The 26,250-nt window shown below is 34.5% G+C and overlaps 2 protein-coding genes and 1 long non-coding RNA gene across 3 annotated transcripts; 2 read left to right on the top strand and 1 right to left on the bottom strand.

Annotated features, from left to right (window-relative positions):
* Nucleotides 1-7,649: 7,649 nt before the first annotated feature.
* Nucleotides 7,650-10,256, top strand: LOC108996329 (trihelix transcription factor GT-2-like). Its single transcript, XM_018972167.2, has 2 exons — nucleotides 7,650-8,117; nucleotides 8,527-10,256. Exons 1-2 carry the CDS (start codon nucleotides 7,855-7,857, stop codon nucleotides 9,848-9,850), a joined length of 1,587 nt encoding a protein of 528 aa, XP_018827712.1. The 5' UTR covers nucleotides 7,650-7,854; the 3' UTR covers nucleotides 9,851-10,256.
* A 6,084-nt stretch (nucleotides 10,257-16,340) lies between these two features.
* On the top strand, nucleotides 16,341-17,357 carry LOC108996205. The gene has a single exon (XM_035682852.1). It carries the CDS (start codon nucleotides 16,542-16,544, stop codon nucleotides 17,133-17,135), a length of 594 nt encoding a protein of 197 aa, XP_035538745.1. The 5' UTR covers nucleotides 16,341-16,541; the 3' UTR covers nucleotides 17,136-17,357.
* A 777-nt stretch (nucleotides 17,358-18,134) lies between these two features.
* Nucleotides 18,135-20,233, bottom strand: LOC108996204. The gene is made up of 3 exons (XR_004801295.1): nucleotides 18,877-20,233; nucleotides 18,311-18,501; nucleotides 18,135-18,233 (listed from the first exon to the last, which is right to left on the bottom strand). It is a non-coding gene; the product is annotated as an uncharacterized LOC108996204 (long non-coding RNA).
* Between the last annotated feature and the right edge of the window lie 6,017 nt (nucleotides 20,234-26,250).

Genomic DNA, 26,250 nt, shown 5'->3' with positions numbered 1-26,250 from the left:
ATAAGCTTTCTTGGATTTAAATTCTTTAGAGTTCGTGAATGACAAAATGTAAAGTGGAGAATATTTTCAGTTATTCATTTTTGGGTATTGAAGTTTGATATATATACACGTAAATTAAGCAGTAGTGAGGATAAACATCAATTCAAACTAAATAAACTACAAGATAAATTAATAACGAATTTGAATAAATGATATGTTGGAACTGATTCGGTTATGATAAGGCTTCTTATCGTAATAGAAATCGACTCTTTGATACCATGACAAAATGTAAATTGAAGAATATTTTCTGTTATTTACTTTTGTGTACATAAGTTTGATATATATACACACGTAAATTGAGTGGTAATGTGGATAAACATCAATTCAAACTAAATAAACTATAAGATAAATGAATAACAAATTTGAATAAATGATATGTTGGAACTGATCTTATTGTAATAGTGATGGTATTCGAAGTAGGGTTGAGCAAAAATCCGACAATCTGACTTCGAATCCAACTCCGCTCTGGCTCCACTCCGGATCCGCTCCAACTCCGACGGAGTCGGAGTCATTGATGAACCGACTCCGACTCCACTCTGATCTGCCTCCGACTTGGCCCTCTGCCTCCGTCTCCGATTTTATACATATTTTATAAAAAGATATGTATTTTTCTATATATTAATCATTTAAATTTTATACAACTATATCTTATATAGTTAGTTAAACTCAATAATATACTAGTTAAATAATATATTTATACTATAACATATAGACTGAATTGACTAATAAATAATAATGGTTTAGTAGATGACTATATGTAAATATCATACTATTACAAATTTACAATATTACTACCATGTTACATGTAAGTTGTAACACTATATTACTAACGTATAAATATAATAACATGTCATACTAATGTATATATAATATACTATAAACACTAAGATGCATAATAACATCAACATGTAATACTAATGGATAAACACTAATCTATAAATTTATAATAACATATAATACTAATGTATAATAACTAAAGTATTATTCATATAAGTTGTATATAACAATATCTTGTATTAATTATATTTTTTGACTTAATAAATTCTCAATATATTCATTTTGATAAATATATTAGTAATACTAATATACATTAGTATATTAATTAGATTTATGGTCTAATACTAATACTATTAGCAACCCACTTTAAGTCTATATATAAATTACTATATAAATCATTATAGTATTAATTGCTAATACTATATTACTATATGATACTATTAACTATAGTGATATACTAATATTAGTATACTAATACTATCAATGATATAGTTAGTATAGTGATTTATACTAATAGTATTATATAGTTATACTAAATTAAAATCACTATAGCAAATACTAATATATAGTTATGCTAATCACTATAACTAGTACTAATACTAATATAGACTATTGTTATAATTTATAGTATTATACCTATACTAAATCACTATAACTTATACAAATATAGTTATACTTATCACAATTAGTATAATATATAGTATTAATAATAACTAATACTAATACTAATATACTAATACTATTAGTGTATTACTAATATATATTAATATATATCAAGTATAAGAGATTAGAGATTTAATATATATATAATATTAAATCACTAACATACTAATAGTATGATACCATAGTATTAGTAATTATACTATAAGATATAGTAATAGACTAATAGTATATTATAGTAATAGTATATTATATATAAAATAGTAATAGTATTTTTTTTTTTTTTGAATCAACAACATCAGACTTGTATTCATTCATCTTCAACTGTTACAACTTTATCCTTTTGAACATAGTATTGTATGCCTATAGGTCCTTCTTCTATCCAAATAGTTTCCTCATTTACAAGTAAAGAAGATTTAGCTAGAAAGTGAGCTACACTATTACATTCCCTATAAGTATGTGTTACTGACCAGTTTGATCTATTCTTCAAAATCCCTCTAATGTCTTCAACTAATTGACCATGCCATTCCCAGCTAGCTCCAGTTTCATTCACTGCTTTAATCACACTCAGGGCATCCCCTTCAAAGACCACTTTCGAAAGGTTCAGATCTGCACACAGTTGCATTGCACGCCAAAGGGCCTGAAACTCAGCAACTAGAGGGGAGGTTACTATCCTCTTCTGAGCACACAGTGAGACCAAAAGCTCTCCATGCTCATCTCTCATCACTACACCAATCCCCATCCTTCCTTCATTAACTTTTAGAGCAGCATCCCAATTAACCTTCACTTGGCCTTCTGTTGGAGCCTGCCATCTGCACAACTCTCTTGTCTGAGGTCTCTCTCTCTGGCTCCTGTGTTTAACTTGTTGAGCTTCCTGAAACTGAAGCAGAAGATCAGTGGCTTGCCTAAAAATCACATCAGGCCCTTCAAATTTATTTTCAAAAACAAAACTATTTCTCCTCGACCAAATCCTTCTCAGAACTACAGCCATTAACTCCAACTCTTCTCTTTCCAATTTATAAGACCACTCTGCCCATAGCTCTTGTATATCCTTCTCAGTAGATGCCCATTTCTGCACAGGACTACGATTTTCTGCCCAAACATCCATCGCTCCACCACAGCTCCAAAGGGCATGAGAAACTGTTTCCTTTTGCAGTTTACAGATTGGACAATAGTAATCTTTAACAATCATCCTGCAAAACAAGTTGAATTTTGTAGGAAGACAGTTATTTAATGCTTTCCAAAGAAACATTTTAACAACACCAGGTACATTTAACTGCCACAGCTTCTTCCATATCTTTGTACCAGCTTTCGATACCTCCCCCTTTTCTCTATTTTTCCTGCACAACTCCAGATGATAAGCACTCTTGACATCAAACTGACCATTCTTAGTATAAGCCCAGATTAATTTATCAGGAAGACCTGATGAACTAATAGGTAAGCTACAGACCAGAGCTGCCTCTTCTTCATTAAAAATTCCTTTAACCAAATCAGTTTTCCAAGTCTTAGTAACCCCATCAATAAGTTCTTTGACCTTTGCTTCATCTGCTAAAACAGTTCTGGGTGTTTGAATTCTGAAAGTAGACTGTTTTGGTATCCATTTATCTCTCCAGATGTTTATACTCTCCCCATCACCTACTCTCCACACCAACCCTTCCTTTAACAAATCCAAAGAACCCCATAAACTCCTCCAAATAGCTGATGGCCTAAACCCCAACTTGGAAGCCAAAAAGGCAGAATGCCTAAAGTATTTTTCCTTCAGGATCTTTGCAGCCAAGGATTGAGAATAGTATTTTTTGAATCTTCATTTTGGTGCCTTTTTTTTAATATTCATATATAATAATATATATCATATATTTTTTATGAATCTTCATATATATATATATATAATATAAAATTAAAAATAGATTCATAGTAATTATAATAGTGTATTATAGTAACTATACAGTGTTTTTTTTTTTTTTAATTTTCATTTCTTATACGGTGCCTTTGTTTATTGTAGTGATTAGTTAGATGTAGATATGGAATCATGGATGATGAGAGTAGATGTAAAAATAGGACCTTCTTTTTATTTTTAATTTTTGAATGCATGTTAGTATGTTACTTGTTTTATTTAGTTGTATTTTTTGTTATAATCAAAAGTTTAAAAGTTTAATAAATTTAGATTGTAATTTTGAGAAAATTGAAATTTGAAAGTCCCCAATTTTTTTATTATTATAAAAAGTGGGTCAAATATGAAGTTAAAAAAGATAAAAAAAAAAAAAAGTCTAAAAATCCGACTCCACTCCAACAAGTCGGAGTCGGAGGCGGAGCGGATTCTGTACATCTCGGAGTTGGATTCGTTGGTCGAATTCGACCTCCGACAAAGTCAGAGTCGGAGTCGGAGGTTGGGGCCTCCGACTCAGAAGTGGTCAGTGCTTAGCCCTAATTCGAAAGTTTGAAATGATACATAGATAGATATATAAAATGAGTCTAAAAATATTTATGGATGTTCGAGTGAATTTCTTAATCGTCATTAAATGCTCAATAAATACTATTTGACCCACTAAATATCTATATTTCTCTCACTTAGAACAATCTCATCCAGCGTTCCCTTCCTACTTACTATAAGAACTCCTTATCTAAAATTTAGTAAAAATATTTAACTTTTGACAAAAAGACCCTCTCCATCTAGCTACTATTATTGAGAAATTTTTTTACATTTGAACAGTAACTTCCTAAATATGGAGGGTTACAATTTTATTCCGAAATCATTTTTTACAAATATTTTATTTGACCAATAAAACAAACTCTCCCTCTAATCATTTACAATTTCTTGTGTTCATAACTTTTATAGTTACAATTTGACCTTTTGAGATAATATGATTTTTTTTAAAAAAAAATATTATTGTTACGAAAGCCATGATTTTGAAAACATGACCGTTTAGCAAGATAAGTAATTTTTTTAAAAAATCGTTATAGATGAAAAGTTGAAAATACGGGCACAGTAAATAATTAAATAATTACGAAAATGTGAAAAAAAAATATGTTAAAAAATTTTATTCTACTCTTTTCCTAAAAGATAAAAAATTGAATAATTAAAGATGTACGAATAAATGGATAGATAAAATAATAAAAAAATAACAGATAAATATTACTTTAATATAATAAAATAATAATAAAGAGTGAGATGTACGAGATTTTAAAAATATAAGTAGTTAAAATAAAAACAGATGACTTTTGAGTAAATCTTGACAAATAATTTGTTCATCGAATGCTCTTATAATCTAGAGTTTTGACATGAAGTCTAAAGAATCCAACATTGTATTGCTGTTTTTTCTACGCACTTGGTTTTAGAATTTATTGTTTTGATGATATATAACCCACAAAGGAAAATTATCGTGACCAAGGTTAACCTTTGCCACAAATGTGAGTTATTAATATAACCCCAAAGTCAAATATTATAATTATGATTATCTTCAATCAAAGTTATTATTAAAATTGCAAGGCATATATATATTCACATGTCCTTTAAAAATATATTTATCTGTTTAAATCAAATTTATTACTCACCGCGCGCTGACCGCTTGGAGTTAAAAAAAATGACATTTTCTTATTTTATCAAAAAACAATTTATTTATTTATTTTTTTTAAATATCTGTTTGGAACAAAGGTGGGAAAGTCAAACACATGGATCGAAAATCTCACATAACCTACCATAGAAAATGATAATGATTTAGTACATTTTAAGGCTATATTTAATATTATTTTAAAGAAGAGTATTGCTACAAAACAATCACTGCAATGTGTGCATATACTACGTGACTACTTCTAATCTTTTAGTTTTTTATTTTTTTATTTTTTATGCAAAACGTACCAAATGCACCAGACTTTTCCCTCTCTCTTATCTCGAGCTCTCTCTCTCATCTTAGGCTCTCTCATCTCATATCTCAATGGCTTCTCCCATTTTGACACGTAATGTGTACAATTTGAATGCAGCAAACAGTTGCTGCTCTCAAGACTTTTTCTTTAAAAAAATAAATTGCTAGGACCACTAAGAAGTGACCCCAACAGTTCCCATCAATAAGGCAAAATCTAATTTTTTAGTTTATATGCTTTTTTTTTTCAAGTATTTTTTAAATAACTTTAAATATTAATTTTTTTAAAAAAAATACAAACTCATTAAAAAATACTTCATTAACCATTAAGTTAAAAAAAAAAAAAAAAAAAAGTGGGTAGACACTCTAGAAGTAGAAGAATTGATGGGTGACATTAGCATTATTCTTTAAAGAATGAGAGTTAAACCCCCAAATCATCGCTGTATTATCCGTGATTAGGGAATTAATTAGCAATAGGATCAACGCCAGCCCTCTTCTCTAGCTAGAACGGCACCTCTCTCCTCTCCAACTTTCAAACTTGGACCACGTAGCAAGCACCTTACACCGTCACTTAATTTAGATAACGTTAATAAATTAATTAAACTATATTATAATGATCGAACCATGACGATAAGATTAAAACACTTTTTTTTTTTTTCTTTTTTCTTTTTGTCCAATGAAAACGCTTCCACGTTTAAGACACTCGTAATCAATAGGTCCCATATAGATCGGCGTGGGATGCTTTCGGACCGCAATTATTTACTCTTGGGTTAAATAAACGTTGGAAGATTACAGGTTGATGGGTAATGAATATGAAAGGGACGTCATTGATTCATTCATCCATTTCAATTACGTGTACAAATTCTGCACTCTTAAATTATTGGATATTTACCAAACCAAAGCAAAGCAAAGCTCCATCTTTTTCATTCTTCTTTTCGGCTCTTCTTTCTTCCTTTAAAAGCAACAAAGCTGATTCAAAACCATTGTCTGGAAGCATCGATAACGATAATGATGTTTAAAAAAAAAAAAATAGATAAAAAGATAAAAAAGAAAGGCCGTTGTTTTGACAGCGTTCTTATAACTTTTCTTTTTATGCCACTTGCTTCTAAGCTGAGGTTACGTGTGCCCATGATTTTATCTCTTTCCTTTTTTTTTTTTTTAATAGAATAATATTATATACCAAACTCTAAAAGTGTCAAATTATGTTAATGAATCGTATTCTTATTATGTCAAGATATGTATATTATATCATATAAATCAACCCGAACATAACCCGTTAAGCTTAATTATCGTGTCAAAATCTCAAACCCTAATACGATTCATTAACATAACAGATTATATTGTATCAATCTATTTTGATTAATTAGTGAATATTATGAAATAAGTTAATACGACCCGACCCTCATCTCGCTTTCTTCTTAAGATATAATATATTTATTATTATTTATTTATTAAAAAATAATAATAAATATACCACATCTTATATAATAAAATAAAAAATAAAATGATAATATGACATTTCACTCTATTGTGTTAGGCAAAGCAAAGAGAGGAAAGATATTCACTGCAACGTGGAGGCTCATCCTTTTGACATACGTGTTGATATCATCCTTCCACACATAAGAATATTGTCCAAAAGCATGGGCATCGATAGAAGGGCACATGAGTAGTTTCATATAAGGTGGAGAATATGAAGATTATTATTCTCTTCACTCATGTAGTGGACGTGACAATAACATTTATGTGTGTTTTAAATGGTCTAAAAAGTAAAACATATAGATAATTTCCGAGTCATTGGAGAGGGGTTGATAAGAAACCAACTTCAAAAAATATCAAATTTATCTTAAAATTAGAGAAAATACAATTTATAATGTAGAAATCTTAGTAAAAAGAGTATATAATTATTTTTACTATTAAAAAATCATTTTCTTTATATATATTTTAAATTTATCTATTTTTTTTTAAAAAAAATTTATGAAATTTATATCATAATTTACGCAAATTCATTTAAAAATAAAAACGAATCACAAAGACAGAAAGACATATCACCATTAATTTTTCGATTTTACCCTTCACCCTTCCTTCCTCCAGATATTTAGGGGAACTTATCCAGCAATTTAAAAGCACACTCATCCTGATCAGAAGTCAAACAGTAATTGCGGTTTCAAACAACAAAAGTCAAATCAAAATAGACGATAAAAAGGAAAACTCCACCGATGATAACTTGCCACGTCTACAACCCTAGCTAGATGTAGCCCACAAGACCCCAGATCTCACACCATTGTTGCTGTAATTGTTTACCTATAAAACACCCCAATAAAAATGTTGGAAGCGTGAGAACGGAGAACCAAAAGAAAGCTCCATCTCGTATACCCCATCAATTTTTTATTTACCACTTGCCCACTTCGAAAGTTTGATATTCAATTCCCCCCGCCCCAAAAAAAACCCTAGAAGTTTTCATTTTCACCTATCCTTTTTTTTTTTTCTCGGCCGTTAATACGTGTTCCGGGAGCCAAGTCCTATGTCGGAAATCTCGAATTTACCGGAAAATCCAGGAACTTCCGCCGCCGTTGACCGGGGGAACGAGGAGTGTGGTGTTTCGGCGTTGGTTTCGGTTGGGTCCGGGGATGAAGAGAGAGTGGGAAGTGAAGAGGGTGACCGGAACTGGTCTGGTACCCGGTGGTCGAGGCAAGAGTCTCTGGCTTTGCTCGAGATAAGGTCTGACATGGACGATACCTTCAGGGACTCTGCCACCAAGGCTCCTCTCTGGGAAGCGGTTTCCAGGTCAGTCAAATTAGTTTAGCATTCACTTGCTCGTACTTTCTCGAGAAAAGCCATCCTCTTGCTTGCGTAGTTGCGTTTCACATTTGTTGCCCGTGAAAATTCGAAGGCTTTAGTTTTGCAAGTATGCTTATTAGGATTAAATTTTTGCTTATATCATCGAAACTTGCCGAAATAACAATTTGAAAAATGATGTATTTCTTATGTTCTCGCTAAATTTATCGTGTTCTTAAATCCCTTTTACATTGAAGTAATAATATCCAGCAACTTCTTATGGCCCTTGGGTTTGAAGGTCTGAAATGGTCTCATACGTATGCTCTACTCCTTTTTGCTTTAGTTCATTCTTTTAGTATTGGTTAATTTGGGTTTTGCTGAAGTTCAAAAATGCAGTTTGTGGAACCGTGTTGTTCAGGAAATTAGCGGAGTTTGGATATACTCGAAGCGCCAAGAAGTGCAAGGAGAAGTTTGAGAACATATACAAGTACCACAAGAGGACCAAAGAAGTTCGGTCGGGCCGATCCAATGGCAAGCATTATCGGTTTTTCGAGCAGTTAGAGGCTTTAGATAGCAACCCACAACTTCCTTCTCCTTCTCCTTACCAAGAAAAGGTCCAGGCTTCTTTGGCAGAAACGGGGGGGATAGTGGTGAATACTGCGGAGCCAACTAATGCTATCCAAAATTCAGTTCAGCATTCTATCATGTTCGTGGATAACTCCACTCCGTCCACATCTTCATCCCTTAAGGAGTTGGAAGGCATGAGGAAGAAGAAGAAGAAGAAGAAATTGACCGAGTATTTTGAGGGATTAATGAAGGAGGTTGTCGAGAAACAGGAGAACTTGCAGAGGAAACTTATAGAGGCATTGGATAAGTGTGAGCGAGATCGAATGGCAAGAGAAGAAGCATGGAGGATGGAAGAATTAGATAGAATTAAGAGAGAGCGCGAAATTTTGGTTCAAGAAAGATCGATTACAACAGCAAAGGATGCTGCTGTCCTTGCCTTCTTGAAGCAATTTTCTGAGCAGGCGAGCTCGGTGCAATTGCCCCAGGAGTCAACAATGGTCTCAATGCCAGTGGAGAAAGTTGTGGAAAGGCAAGACAATAGTCATGGTGGAGATGTTACGGGGCAAGGAAAACATAATGGCGGGAAGGTTTTGGACAATCAAGAGGATAACAGTTGTGTATATAATTTGGAGAAGCAAGAAAATGACAATCGTGGGAATTCTATTCAGAAGAGCTCGGCGCGATGGCCTAAAGATGAAGTTGACGCTTTGATTAGGCTGAGGACTAACCTTGATTGTCAGTATCAAGAAAATGGGCCCAAAGGATCTCTATGGGAGGAGACATCAATTGCAATGAAAAAGATTGGTTATGATCGGAGTGCAAAGAGGTGTAAAGAGAAGTGGGAGAATATAAACAAGTACTTCAAGAGGGTAAAAGAAAGCAATAAGAAAAGGCCTGAGGACTCAAAGACCTGTCCTTATTTTCACCAGCTTGATGCTTTATATACTGGGAAGACTACGAAGGTTGAAAAATCAACTAATTCTGGCAATGAGTTGAAGCCTGAGGAGCTTTTGATGCACATGATGAATGGACAAGAGCAACAGAGGACGGAATCGGTAACGGAGGACGGTGATAGAGAGAATGCTGATCAGATTCAAGTAGATAAGGAAGATGAAGATAGGCATGGCTATCAGGTTGTAGCAAGTGATCCTTCTTCAACGGCAACTGTGGGTTGAGGAGACACCGGTGAGAACCTTTTTTTCAGAGGTGAAGGCGAAGTGGGTGTGGGTCAGCGTCCATTATGAGGCTACCCCAGGCTGTGTGGGTCAGATCGTGGTTGCTGAGAAATTCATTTTGATTCAATATGATTGCATCTCTTGGGAAATGGCATCTTCTTTCTAATGTAGTAAATGTTCATCATTTGTTGATACGGATGAGAAAGAGAGATAGACAGAGACAGAGATAGGAATAAATAAAATAAGGAGCTTAGTGTGTAATTTTATACAGCTTTCTTTTGACAGTGAACACCGGCATGCCTGTAGAAGTTGGAAGTGCCGAAGTGGTTGGATGTATTTGTTTGTACTAATAAAATTTAGCACCAGCAGTAATGCTGCAAAAGTGGAAGCCGCTCTTTTTTGTTTTTGGGTTTTTGTAATCATTTTAATTTCATCAAATTATTATAATTTTTTTAAATTTTTATATAAAATAAAATAAATAATTTAATTTTTTTTAATTTTAAAATAAAAATAATATTAAAAAAATATATTTTAATAATATTTTATTTAATTTTTTAATTTTTATTTTAATTCATCTCATCCATAAAAATAAACGAAACGTAGATTATATAAGAAATATTAACCCATTGTACACTTTTTAAAAATATCTTCAATTTTAAATATAATTGGAAAAGTGTTGTAATAAAAGTTGCTTATATATATTGTTAGTGTGTGTATATATATATATATATATATATATATGTAGAACATGCATAACCTAGGATTATCCATCTGCATCGGGGCCGTCCCGGTCCGAAACTCGGTTATATTATGGGTTAATCCGAAACCTTGAAACTTGAAACCCGGATTTGAAATCCGGTACCCACATTCTTTTTTCTAAAAAGACCCCGAGTCTTTGATCTCCTGTTTTGATCCCAATGATTCTTCGTTTCACCCAGGCTTCGAGTTTCGTAGGGGTTTAAGGACTCGTCCGGTATCAGCTTCTTATTCGACTAATGTATCTAGGTTTGATTCCGATCTTCGTAATAGATTGCGAAAAGATAGAAGATTTGAGCAATAAAGTGAATGATCATGACCTTCTTTCACTATTTGATCTTTGATCTTGATAATGAAAAGTCGTTGATTGGTCAGGTGCAACTTTTAGCCTTTTATCATACTTTTATGTAGCAATTGATTTTTCCTAGTATAGTTTATCTTGTTAGAACAAAATAAAGTTGATTTTTCTACATTCATCTTTTGTCCCGAAATCGCCTCATATAACTTCAATGTTTTCAGTAACCCCCGCATGGAACGAGTATCACCTCTTAGAAATAGCAACAAATCATCCGCATTGAGAAGATGTGAAATCCTCAAACAAGAAGCCGACAAGTGATAAAGCTTAATAATATCCAAAACAAATTGTGATTCCAATAATCTAGAAAGGATATCTTTTGATAAAATAAAAAGATAAGGGAAAAGAGGGTCGCCTTGTCGAATACCACGCGAAGCCTTGAAAAAGCCTTTGGAAACTCCATTCAACATAATTGAAAATGAAGGAGAGGAAATACATTGGAGAATGAGGTCACACCACCTTGTGGAAAAACCGAAACCCTTCAACACTCGAAGAAGAAAACACCAATTAATCCGATCATACGCCTTCTCCATATCAATCTTACAAATCACATTCCCTCCTGAACTTTTTTATCTAACCCCGTCACCAATTCTTGAGCAATGGAAATATTTTAAAAAATACTAAAATTACTTAAGAAAGCTGATTGTGTAGGAGAGATCAACTTATTTAAGATAGAAGACATTTGATTTACCATAATCTTGGAGAAAATTTTATACACCACACAACACAAGCTAATAGGCCGAAATTTAATAAAACTATCTGGTTTATCCACTTTTGGAATAAGAACTAAGTTTGTAGCACCATAGAAAGTGGGCAAACGGTAGCCAACAAAGAACTCCATCACCGCCTTCCACACATCCATCTTAACAATATTCCAAGCTGCTTTGAAAAAAATAGTCGAAAAACCATTAAGTCCAAGACAACTATCATCCGAAATGGAATCAAGCGCCGCTTTAACCTCCACCAAAGAAGGAGGCTGAATAAGAGCCGCATTCTCCTCTTACGACACCAATTTAGGAATGAGGGAAAAAAACATTATCATCACTAACCACTGGCTCGGAAGACAAAAGCTTCTGATAGAAATTAATAACGCCATCATGAATCTCCCCAGGAGATTTGTAGAAAAGATCCATCCTGTAAAACTAAAGAAGTTAGGAGGTTCATTTTCTTCTTCTGCAAAACACTCACATGGAAGAACCGCTTGTTCGCATCACCCTCCTTCAACCATTTAACACACGATTTCTGCTTCTACAAAATCTCTTCTCTATCTACTCATTGTTTATGCTTTTCTTCTAATAGAGTCAGCTGAGTTTCAGTATTCTCAGAATAATTATTAGTAACTTCGTTCTCCAACCCAAATAGTTGGTCTTCAACCATTTGAAGCTCCTTCTCCACCAGCCCAAAAGTTAAAACATTCCAAAGTTTAAGGGCAAATTTGAGTTTTGATAAATTTCTGGCCACCCTAAGCAAAGCATTAGAATTCATATTAGAGTCCCATACTCTCACTACTAGCGGGATAAAATCATCATGAAAAGCCTGCATTCTTTGAAATCGAAACTATCTTGGACCCAAGAAACTCCTTTCCTGCAGCAACTGAAAACACATAGGGCTATGATCAGATGAAGTACGAGGAAGATACTTCATATTAGCATTCTGATATCTGCACATTAATTCTAGATTAACAAGAATCCGATCTAGCCTAGCCCAAATACGTCGACGCCCCAATTGACCATTGCACCAAGAAAATTTAGATCACGTAAAAGGAACCTCTAACAAACCACAATCATGAATAAAGAATTAAAATCCTGTTTAGCCCTAGCAGCCCGATATACACCTCTCACCTTCTCGCCATCCTCCCGAATAATATTAAAATCACCTGTTAAAAACCATGGCTGCTCGTCGCTATCTAAGTTGCTAATATCCTTGCATAAGTCCAGCCGCATCTTCCTAAAACAACTTGCATAAACAAAAGTAGCCAATATACGGTTACCCCCACACGATAACCAACCTAATAAAATCTAGTTAGAAACTAGACTTGCATAAGTCCAACCGCATCCTCCTAAAACAATTTGCATAAACAAAAGTAGCCAATATACGGTTACCCCCACACGAGAACCAACCTAATAAAATCTAATTAGAAACCAGACCTATGGAAAACTGAACGTCCTCATCCCAAAAAAGCCAGATTTTGCCACCCACATGTGCATTCAAAGTATAGTTAAAAAGCTTCATACGACGTGCCTAAAACTGCATATTTTTTACATCCAAAAAAGGTTCCATAATTGCTACAATACGTGGTTTAAACTGCTTCATGATACGGGATAAATGATTGTGAGAAGTACGCATACCCCTAATATTCCACGCAAGGATGTTAAACATAAATTAACGCTATTTTTTGGAGTGGGTAGTGACCTCGTGCCTCACCCCAACTTTCATGTTCCCATCCTCCAAAATTTCTCGTATTTTTACCCCCATCTCCGGGTCAGACTCGTAATCCTTTCGAGCAATTTTCCTAGCCTTAAACATGCATTCAGAATCCGACAGAGCCACATCATATTCCAAAATTTCATCCACCATTTTTAAGGAGCTACGTGGAGTTTGCCGGTTTTGAGCTAAATTCAAATAAGCTTCCCGAGGGGTTACATCCCCCTCATCCTCCTCCATAAAATTTTCAACAAAACCTACAGTATTAACACCATCTATTAAGTCATGACCTTCCCTAAAATTCCTCATGATACCTTCATTGGAAGCATACAAGACTTGATCACTAGTCACCCTTAAACTTTGCCTCTGTTTATTGCTTTTCAAAATTTCTTCCCTTCGTTTATTTCGCTTCTCTTGCTGATCTAATTCAGGCCTCTCCACCTGAGACCATACTGGCGTAGACCTCTTCAAATTCACTTGAACTCCCTCCTCTCCTGCCTTAGTTGTTTTCCTACAATTGGTCTCAATGTGCCCCTGAACATGACAGTGATGACAAAATGCAGGGAGAGTCTCAAAGATAACCTCATGGTATGGACTACCAAGTTCACCAGGGGAACCAATCCAAAATCCCTCACTGATCGGTTGAGAGATGTCCATCACAACACAACATCTAGCACATTTCGGTCGAGAGACACATGCAGTGGCATTGTCTCTCCTCAGAAACCTTCCATAACCCCTAGTAAGGATTTTCAACATCGAAAAGTGATAAAAATTTGGGGGTAACCCTGACAAGAATAGCCACACTGGAGCATTCACTAGTTCAATATTCTCATCAAAAGCAGGAGACCAAGGAAAAATGCAATAGGGCACACCATCAATGTCAAAAAATTCCTGTGAATGTGTCTTCCTCATTCATCAATCGAACCATCACATTAGCAGCTTTGCTCATCTCGCCCACCATTGGCTGCATCATCAAACCCCAACGCATCTTGATGAATTTCCGAATACTATCCAGAGAGGGAAGTTTCCTCAGGAATTTTAGAACCACTGTAAATCAAAATGGTGAGGCCGAGCGCTCGATTTCCTCTGGAGAGAAATGAAAGAACATTTCTCCATTTTTGAAGCCAGGTCGACGCATAGGAATAGCAACCTCAGGGAGAGGCTTCGGGGAATCCACAACAATATTGACAAAGGAAGGGCGGGCCACCAGAGGCTGAGAGTCCGACGTCATGCGGCCAAGCAAGGTAAACCACGCGATCGCAAAACATAGAGAAAAAAGAAACCTAGGTCACGTTAGCAAAAGATGCGGCCTAGGTTTCTTTTTTCTCTCAATAGAGTTCTGGGCGTAGGATCCAACCATGTGATGTGTACTTGATGATGATGGCAACCTTGAGAAGTAGATTTGGCAACTAAAAATTAAGGTGCCGTTTGGATGGTAAGTTAAGATAAAAGTTAAGAATTGAATAAAATATTATTATAATATTATTATTATTTTACGATTTGAAAAAATTGAATTATTTATTATATTTTATATAAAAAATTAAAAAAATTATAGTTATAAAATGAAATAAAATACTTTCAATATCGGAGCCTAAAATCCATAAATTAACACGAGAATAAAAAATGGGGCCACGTGTAAGGGAGGTGGGATTTGGGAGGGAAAAGATAAAAAAATGTCAGTTAGAAACTCCATTACGATACTTGTTATGAGTTGGTTTAGATAAAACTCTATGCAAAATTTAGCTAATATGTTACTTTTTTGGCTTTTCACTAATTTTTCGTTTTTCTATCCGTACACTCTTCATCCCACTGAATCTCCGGCCAGTGCATAGACACATTTCGGGAGCCTATAGCCGTTTAGAAAAATTGTATTTTTAAAAATAGTCACCCAAAACTCAACATACAAATGAATTGAAATAATCTAGGATCATATAAACTTTTTTTTTTTTTTTTTTTTTTTTTTACATTGGGGGAGTGGGGTCGAATCCATAATCTCTATTAGATGTGGGTCTTGTGCCATTAGGCGGCCGTTGGCATATAAACTCATTTTTAAATAATAAACAAGTGGGATAATAAATAATTTTTCTAAAGTGACCGGCCCAATATGACTTCTAAAATATTTTACTGTAGCTCAAAATCATCTAAATTTAATGATGCCTAATCCATTGCAGCCTCATTTTAAAGGATATTAGTCATATTAGAGATTTCATTGGCTAAGTCAATGTCAGTGCTTTAAGGGTCTGTTAGGAAATATAAATGTTCTCAGATATCTCTAGACTATTTTATTACTATCCATAAACAATTCATTACTATTAATAAATTATTCATAATTATTTCATTACTATTTACAAATTATTTTACTATTTTTCACAAATGAACTGAGATAATCTTAATATCTAAACAGAACTTGGCCCCATTTGGATACAAGAAATATTTCATTTCATTTCATCTAATTTAATTATTACTATTTTTCTAAATTTTTATACAAAATATAATAAATAATTTAATTTTTTTAAATCTCAAAATAATAATAATATTAAAAAATAATATTCTAACAATATTTTATTTAACTTTCAACTTTTATCTTAATTTATTTCATTTCAACTCACTATACAAACCGCACATAAATATTTTGAGGTGAGACACTCTCAAACTTCTTTTTTAATGATAGTTATTCTACACCCAAGTATTGGTATATCAACAAAAGTATAGGTAAACTTCCCGCCGGGGGGGGGGGAGGGAAAAAGGAAAAAAAAGACCGTTATGTGAATTCAAAGATTAAAGAATTCCAAACTTATTTATTAATATATTAATTAATGATAGATCAATTAATACAAAAGTATTGGTTTTTTAATTTCCCTAATATAATAAATATAAAAATAAATGACTTATTATAATTTTACCCACCATCTTTGAAGTACCAACAGGACTCATATCACCTCTATTTTAATTTTTACCGTTGGTTTTGTACCGCTGAACCTTCAAAGTACGCACTGCCCAAAGGGCAAGAAAGTTACCGGAGTGCCATCATTTCACTTCCACTTACTATCCCGAGTGAAAGTGCAACGAGATTTGAGCCAAACTCCATTGCCATTCTGAACTTTAAACTGCTGTAAACGCCCCTTTCACCGAACTCTCTCCCTCTCTCTACCATCAATGGCGGAGTACGAACCCTACCACCAAACCCACAACCATCACCAGCAACAACACCACCAAGCAATCCCGAAAGAGACAGCCTTCCAGGCCCTTAACACCATAATCCAGCTACACTTCGAGAAGACCCTGGAGAAGAAGCGATCCATAGACCTCCAAAAGAAGGAGCTTCACAAGCTCTTCCAGCTCTTCTTCATCTTCTTGGGCATCGTCTTTCTCTCCCAGTCCCAGTCCCCTCGCCTCCAGTGCCGCCATTGCTGGATCCCCATCACCATCCTCTCCCTCTCTCATCTCATCTTCTACGTCTCAGTGGCGCAGACCCTCAGGTGCATCAACGGGTTCAAGTACCAGAGGCGCTGCCACAAGCTCACTCTTGGGCTGGCCACCGAGAAGCTCAGGGAGATGAAGATGAAAATAAGCGCCACCGGGGGCGAGCAGTTCGACGGGGTTGGGGACGATGAGTTTGAGATTCATTACCAAGAGCCTCCCGAGAGTTACTTTGGTAAGTTCAAGAGGAACTGGGCTTTGCATTTTGGGTTCTTGATCTTGATCTATGGGATTATGGTCTCATCCTCTGTCGTCCTCCTCTGTTTTTAGCTGTTTAACTTGTTCTGTGTCTTGGCAGATGTGTTTCACTAATTGTGGGAGTGTGAATGCTTATTTTTCTTTTCTACATGTAGGAAGGAATTATTTGATGGGATTCGATTCCAATTTCAATGCTATATTTCATGTTCTTAATCTGAGCAGATAGATGGGTTTGACTGAATTGATTCAGCAGTAGTCATCATGTAAGGATATTTCATTCCAAAGAGAAGGGTTGATTAGAAAATATTATTATTATGACACGAGAAATGAAATTATATGATTATAGTCGTAAATGTGTAAATATTGTACAATTGTTTTAAAAAAATAAATAAATATAAAATTTATATAAAAATAAATTAATTTTTTAATAATAAACTCTATTATTTTAATTAAAAGTGAAAACAGAACAAACCCATCAAAGGGTAAAATGTTATTTTAATCTATTAAGCCGTTTAAATTTTGAATTTTGAAAGTAAAAACGTTCGAGCTGGACACTGACGGGACTTTAGAAGCCCGAGTCTGGGCGTACTGATGGATGATGTCAGTTTGTTCGTTGTAACATATAAATAAGAAAGAGATGAAATGTTTTATTAAAAATTAAATAATTTTTTAATATTATTTTTATTTTAAAATTTTAAAAATTAAATAATTTGCTTGGACAGTAAAAATTAAATTATTAATTAATATATAGAGTGCATTTGTAAAATATAAAAAAAAAATTAGAAAAAATTATTAAAATATATAATATTATATTATTATTTTGATTTTGAAATGGCTAGTCTAATGTGGATGTTAGAGGTTAAAGCCAACTTTTAGTCAAAATTTAGACTTGGCAATGGTAATGGTGGAAAGGAAAAATAATGAGAGAAAACTGTCAATCCGGATACTTCATTTAAACTGCAAATTCAGTGACTACATAATGTGTGGTTACGCCCCTCCTGGCTCCTACCATCAGCAACCCCCCAATCATGATCCCCTCCAATGGCTTTGCATGCATAATGGTGATTTCTGCTGAAATTGGGAAATATTGGAGAATTACTTGGTCACTTTAGCCCTCAACCCATTAGCCCTCAACCCAACCACTGAACTAGTTTGTTCCACGACATACGCCTATAGAAACTACAACTATTGGTAAAAAAAAAAAAAAAAACTAAAAGGGAATTAGAAGTCAAAGGGGCGAAGCTTACGTTTTAGTTTCTTGTGAGTTTTTTCAGCTTGGCGAGAACTTTGATTGACCTTTCTTATCAAAGCTATATGAATGACTCTCCTCTGCAGACGAGTGTGTTCCCATATGAACTCTCATCATCCTCAAGCACCCAAATCTATAATGTGAAATTGCCATCATCACTTCTGAGATGACTTTAACTTTTTCAATGGCCTAGTGATGCATACAATGGAAAACTTAAGGTCAACATAGGCCCCCAAGACATTCATTGTGTCAAAGGATTTCAACGAGCAAGCAAAATCAGTGCGCCATAATAATTTAAGCAAAATCTAAGCATGCCACTTACCATCAAGAAGAAATTTGAATGATAACTACAACTCAAAAACTAAATATCCAAGCAGATTGATGACATGAACACACATTCTAAATGTAGTTTCTCAATGAATTAGAATCAACAAGCTAAAAGTTGTATACATCCATGTTATGATAACGTGATATTCCACCAAAAATACCAAATAAAGAATCAGTAGTGTTTAACAAAGGAGAGGTGTACGTAGGCAAAGTGTACCCAGAGCTTTGAGGACCCACTTTTGAAGAGGTCTTTAAGAACTCTCTTTGTGTCAGCACGCTTTTGATGTACCGCATATCTGATGTAACTCTGAATTGAAAACTGAAGAAATTTGTGGAAACAAGAAACTTGTCCAAGATTAAAGGAAAATCATAGAACTGACAAAGAAATAAAGGCCAAACTTCAATTATCAAATTGATGACATCAATAATGCATTCCCCTTTTTTTGCTCAGGACTTCAGTGGTTGTAAGAAAGTGATTGAAGATTTAATTTCTAAAAGTATAATAAGTTCTACTATCTGTCTTCTTTCATACGGCAATAAAGAGTCACCCTACAGCTTAGCAAAAACTCTGAAGAACCACGAGCACATGAAATCCTTTTGAAACCCTTCATTTTGGTACACAAATCTCCCTCACACCTCACAAAAATATGATCAGCTCTTTGTTATGTTAGAAGTGAGAAATCTTTATTAAAGAGAGCAAAAGGAGCTACCAAAGTACACTAAACGTATGCAAGACAGACACCTTTCTTCTGATAGGTACAAAAACTTTATTGATACAAGACAGACACCTATCTAGAAGGAGAAAAAGATACAAGAAAATCATGGAATTTTAGCCCATTACAGTCGGTTGAAGCTGTCCCAATGGACGATTGTATTGATAAAGAAAAGATAAGGGTTTTGAGCTCCTCCAGCAACTGTTTGTGGTCGTCAAAGATCCAATCATTGCTTTCATTCCATATACAGCAAATAAGGTAAAGGTAAATAATGGGGAGCATTTTTCACACTACTGCAATTTGTGGGCTGCCACCTAACCCTTTCCAGACAAGACCTTCAGCTCATGGAGGACATGCAATCTTCTTGAAAGTCAATTTTTATGAATAGCTCTATCTGTCACAAACTCCTGAACCATTCTTTGTCTAAAATCTGAAATATTCTTCATTTAATTAGCGCCCAAACAACTCCAAAGCGAAAACAAAGTTTCTGGGTTACCATTAACAGGCTAGACACCAAAACTTCAAATTTCTTCCTTGCTATGCCTCCAAACCAAACCTCTTTTCTTTCTCTATTCGAAACACTGAGTTCCTAAACTTCACCTACCTTTGCCACCATAAAACCCAAACCCCTTCCTAGATCCTACACTGTCCAGAAAATCCTGCAACTTTGCCTCCTATTTTCAGCCCTCTCTAACCCTTCAATATTTTTAATTTGCCTCCTATTTTCATGATTTGCTTGTATCTCTCACTAGTGCTTAGTGGTAATTAGGCATAATATTCGATGTATACTCCCTGTGTACTTGGGCTATGCCTTTTCTTATCAATATAATTTCACTTTTACCTATAAAAAAAAAATCTCTTTGAGCCCAATTCGAAGTGTAATGCCTCTATATACTCAACCCAGGCACAGTCTTTCCTGAGGTTTAATATTTAGCATACTTACCTTTTTTTTTATTATAAGTAACCTATAATTAGCATACTGTGCAGCTTTCCTGCTTCAGAATTGGTGTCAAAGCCCTTTGTCCTACTTCGTAATGTTAAAGATGAGCTAAATAATCTCAAATGAGGATTTTGATGACACTACTAATTCACCCCTTATCTGTGAATGTTTCTGTATTCACCATCAATCAATTAATAACGAGATAGATGGCTAGGCATCTAGATTCTATACTTTAGCAATTGGTATGTAAATTATCTAACTGAATGCGACAGACTTTGGGGCGATGGATGAATATATCAGCCCTTATCACTTGATTCAATACTAAACCGAAATGGATGGCCACAAAATAATTTGAACCGAAACCACTGGTACTCAATGGAAATTAAGATCGAAATATTCAAAATTAGGTATACATAGATTTAAATAGAATTTGATACAAGTCCCATCTTAGCATTTTAAGAATTCAAGAGATTTAACCATTTAAACTCCCACCATTCTAAAAGAGAGGTTCTTATTCAAGTTTATTATGGCAACGGCTCCATGTATACAAACAATTAAAAAGTAAAACAGAAATGCATGCCTGCAAACACGTAATGGAAGAAACAGAACACATTCATATCCACACAAAATACGAACTTCCGAGAAAATTAAGGATAATAAGCAAGCATCATTAATACACACAGAACAAAAAATCTTTGAAACAGAATAGAAAGAAAGAAACATAATAAACTTACTGACTTCCCCTTGTTCTTCCACTTGTGACATAAAGTAGGTGTAGAAAGAAACGAAGAAAAATGAGTTGGCGCAGCTGATGAAATCAATGAATTTTTTTTTATCATCGACAAGTTTCGCAATCTGGGTATTTGAAATTGCATATCGATCAAAAAGAAAGAAAAACACTTGCTTAAAAAAACAAGGATTTTTTTAATAGCGCAAGAAATTATTAGGCTATGTTCATGAAGAAGGTAGGGCTGCTTCTCAAGTAAAAGGATGATTTGGCTATTTTCATGGCTACGCCTCGGTTCCGTGCTTAGGAGTCAGCAAAGGTTGGCTCACTCCTCACCGCTCTGTGTACCGTGTTCCACCCTTTCTGTTTGGAGTTCCTCTCCACAGAGTCAGAGATTACCAGGGATGGGATTGGACTTTGTGTGCGCTCATTGCCTTTCAGCTTCGGCCTCTTCAATCTAATTTATGGATTTAAAACAGTTGGGTTTTAGCCTTTGGGCACGGGAAGGTGGAAAACTATTCTGGCACATGTACTGGTATGTAAGAGCATTGGCATGGCCAATTGCCAATTTTAAAATTTGGCTGGAATGTAAATTTTTAGCTATAGTATTAATTTTTAATTATGTGAGTTCAATTAATTATTTTAAAGTTAAAATAATAATATAATATCATATATTTTAATATTATTTGATAATTTTTTTTTATATTTTGTAAATATACTTCATATATTTTAATAATATTTGAAGAAAAAAAAATAGAGATAATTCAAAGAAGTAGATCATCAACTTAATTAGCATGTTCAAGAACCTGTGAAAAAAGAGCACTTCATGTGAAAAAAAAAACAACATTCTTTTAGTCCAAATTCACTTCATGTTTAATGTTCACACTCTGAATTCATATAAAGTAATTCACAATATTCCAGCACATTCAAGTCCAAATTCACAAGATTCCAAATTCAAGTCCAAATTCACAAGACACCACACAATCCACAAAGCACTCGGTAAATCATTCAACACATATAAAGAAATAATTAAATCATACATAAAGCAGTTCTCACATGTATAAATCATAACAAGAAACTTAGGAAAATGATTTATTATCTTTATTGTTTTAAGGAAAAATATGTGCATATTGATTCCACTGGAGTAGGATGTCTCATACTTCTTAGTGTGGGGGCTTGAAGATGAAGAAAAACAATTATTATATTAAGGCTCATATACATAAGTCTCTGCTGCAATTCATGGCTGCAGTTCTTGCTAATAATGGGAAATACCTGTTAGAAACTGGACAAAGGGTCAAATAATGGCAATATGAAAAATATTCCTAAATAACTTATTGATGACAAGTATTGAGAGGGAACTTTTGGAATTCAGTTTGTTCACTTCCAACATGAAAGACTCAAGTTCTCTGCAAAGATTCTCCAAAAACATGCACAACGATATACCATTTTGAGAAAGGAATTTTATTCGGATAACTATTGAATCTAAATTTGAAAAACAGCCTAAATTTGAATTCGAAGGAGAAACAGAGGAAATGAGAAAATGAAAGCAAAAAGGAAAAAAAAAATCTCACCAAAAAAAAAAAAAAAAAACTTCTTTTAGTCCAAAATGAAGTTCATGTTTAATGTTCAAGAATTGAATTCGTACATCTCAACCAAGAACAAAAGAAAGAACATAAAAGCAAAAGAAAAGAGAGACTTGAACTATAAGTTGTCTTTCCCCAATATGGAAATTGAAAGAGAATGATCATGCAATCTCTAGAGTTAGATGAAAAAATAATGACCTATCAACAAGCATGATTCTTTTCCCCTAAATTTTTTCCAAGAACTGCTTTCCAAAAAAAAAAAAACACAAACACAGACCCCCAATAATACAGTTGTCTCATAAAATTCCATAGCAAATATTTTCTCAGGAAACAAACAAAGCTTTAGGAAACCCAATAGATAAATGTGATGCTTTTTGATTATCTGCAACTTAATTTCGTTTTCATGGCACTGATTTGACTCTATCATGAAAAACTCTAGTCAGCCATTTCTAAATTCCAGTAGATCAGGAAAATCCAAAAAGAGAAAAAATCGAAGGATTTATATGGTAATCACAATATTACAGCTCGAAGAAATAACGTTAAACAATTTTGGAAGGAGATAAAGCTTATGATGAATCTTCATTCTAGACTCACCAAGACAGAAGTACTGATTCTATTATCAGACTCTGAGCAGACTGTATCCTGTTACGACCCACAGACAATGTGAGAGCATTAGCATTGGCAATGGGCTGGAAGAAGACGACAACGTGGACGATCGATGGAGAGAAGGGTGCTTGCGGGCTGAAGAAGATGAATGATCAAATGTAGGGAGCTTTCGAGAGAAGAAAGAAAAAAAGAGGGAAATGGGCGATTTTGGGCAGTAGAAAGAGAGAAGAACGAGGGAGAGAGAGAGAGAGAGAGAGAGAGAGAGAGAGAGAGAGAGAGAGAGGGAGGAAGATCAAATAATAAAATATGTCTTTCCAATGTGAACAGTGACTCGCCATGTTTGGAGAGGACTCAAGATTTATTGTAACTCAAGTCTTAAGCTTTGGACCATTGGCTAGTCCAATGTGGAGGCTTTTTCTCACATCTAGCTAAACTTTAGACTTGCATTGCCAATGCTCTAATTCTCAATAGCAAAGGTGTCAAAGATTATCTCACTATCCAGATATAAGCTCCAAATTTTCAATTATACATAAACCTCAATGTTTTAAACCAACTATTTCAAAATAATTAACTAAAAATACCACAAACTTTTAATATAAATATCAACCTCTCAACATACCATGTTATCAGAATATGACAAATTTACTGAATAATATTCTCCAATAACCATAACATCTTTTTGTACTTAATCCACTATACTTCAATCATCTCGCCCATGCTTTCTAATTTTGATTCTCAACTGAAACAATTAAATCATCCGAAGAATATTGTGGAGATAATGGGTGACTTATGCAACATTTTATCAAAATATCAGAGCGATACATCAAAACATTCATATTCAAAAATCCTTTGACATAACATAACTGAGCATCATATCAGAACAGAATTTCACATTTAGCCCTCGTAGTAGGGTTGTGCTAACCCATTCGGCAAATTGAGTAGAAACGGAATGTGAAATATTCTCTTTATTATTCTCGGAGCTCCGAGTGTGCACACATGAAAGAACATGTAGAAAATCACTTTGCTTCCAAAGTGCGTGCACAGGAAATAGAAAAGTTGATACCAACTCAAACAGATACCACAGTTTTACATCCATGATAAGGTCAGAGTAGAGCATAAACAAAATCATATACAGAATCAGAATGTCATACTAAAAGTTTTCAGATGCCACATCTTATCAAGACAGAGTAGTGAACAGAATTATATCATTTTCACATAATTATACACAAATATTCATATTCGTTTTTTTTTGTTTTTTTGCACAGTTCAGAAAAAAAATGTCAAAAATAACTCATATTTACACCAGTCATAACAAAAATACTTTTTACACAGATTTCGTATGTAATAGAGAATAAATAACTGAGATTGTTTCAAATTTAACAAAATATGCATATTTTTCTAAAATTAACCTCAATTTATTTTTTTTATGCAAAATCTAACATATGAAACCTTGCTTATATTGACTTTTTAGCTTTTTCAAAATTTTCTAACAACAGTGCCGAGTAATTATTAATCATCACCTATAAAATAGTCACATAATTTTCGTAAATTATTAATCAAACACGTATTTCGACACTTCAACCTAAAATACTAAAAGAACCTATTTTTCCTAAATGTCTAAAATTCTCTTAACCCTAAAATATAATTACTTTCCAAATTCATCGATATCCACTTAATTTCTCTAACTAATACATTAATTCTAAAATATTTCTGAAAAATAAAATTTTTGTACTAATATTAAGTGAGACTAGGCCCACTTCAAATATTATATTAATTCTCTGCAAACCAACTGAGGCCCATAGTGAGAAAAATCACCCCCAACTTAAAAATACAAGTTCAAAACAAATTTGCTTTGGCTTGTAACTCAAAGGACATATGTGTAATTCTATAAAAATTACTCTATTTTATGCGAAGCTTTATGGGAGACAAATGAATCTTTCCTATTTTGAAAACAAGGCAAGCACAAGCAGAAGGGTGATACGACTAAGGCTTACCAAGAGGGAAGGGAGACACGGCAGATCTGGGTGGTGAAGCAAAGATGTTGGCGAGCTGGGTGGCTGAGCACTGAGAGAGAGAGAGAGAGAGAGAGAGAGAGAGATAACGTGAGAGGGAGGAACATAGAAGTGACAGTGGCTTACTGAGAGGAAAAACAAATCGTGCGACAGAGTTGTGCAATGGTAGACCTAGAGGTCGAACATAATTAAGTTCATGAAGGCTTCCCTTATGGGTGGTGGTGTTGTTCTGAGAGAGGAAGAGAGATACAAGAAAAAGAGACGAAAAAAAAAATAGTGGGGGAAAAGGTCGAATGTGAGGTTACGGGAATACTGGCATGTGGGTGAGGGGAGGCTGGCTGGCTGGCATTTCTGGACTTCACCGTGCTGTGGCTGGTGGCATCTAATGGGATCTAAAGCTAGGAGGATGGGGCTGCTCTATTTCGGTGTGGTAAAAATAGAGAACTTCATGTGATGAACTGCGGTGGCACCACTTGTGGGTTACTGTGATGGCACCACGAGTGGTTGAGGAGAAGGCTAGCTTTATCTGCGGCTCTGGAAAGAGGCGTGGAGAAGCTATTGAACGTGGGTTGATGCGGCAGAGGAGTATGGGTCAACGGTAACGTGGGCTGGTAGCTTGTGGAGGTGCCCTAGGCTAAGCCTTGAGCAGTGGTTGGCGGCAGCTACATGGAGGAGTTGCTTCACTGAAAACTCAAGTAGCGACAACACTAACTTGGTAAACTATCAACATGCAGGTTACGTATGTATATATATACACCTTACCATGAGCCCTAGTGGAAATGGGCGTGAAGACGTGCATGGTGTGGATTGTAATCTTTGGTTCTTACGGACTTGGATTTTTGGGCCCATTTCAAAGTATTTAGGCCCACATCTTGGATAGTGTATGGAATTAATAAATGGGCAGGGCCAGTTAGTATAGTCCAAATAATCTTTTTGATTTAACCATATTTTCATGCGTTGAGTATTAACCATCACTAATGAGCCTCGACTCAACTTATAAAATAATCCAACTTGTCCCATAAATTCTTCG

This window comes from Juglans regia, chromosome 1 (genome assembly GCF_001411555.2).
Source record: "Juglans regia cultivar Chandler chromosome 1, Walnut 2.0, whole genome shotgun sequence".
Lineage (NCBI taxonomy): Eukaryota > Viridiplantae > Streptophyta > Magnoliopsida > Fagales > Juglandaceae > Juglans > Juglans regia.
Note: the sequence above shows the minus strand (reverse complement) of the source record. Positions and strands in the feature narration are given on the sequence as shown.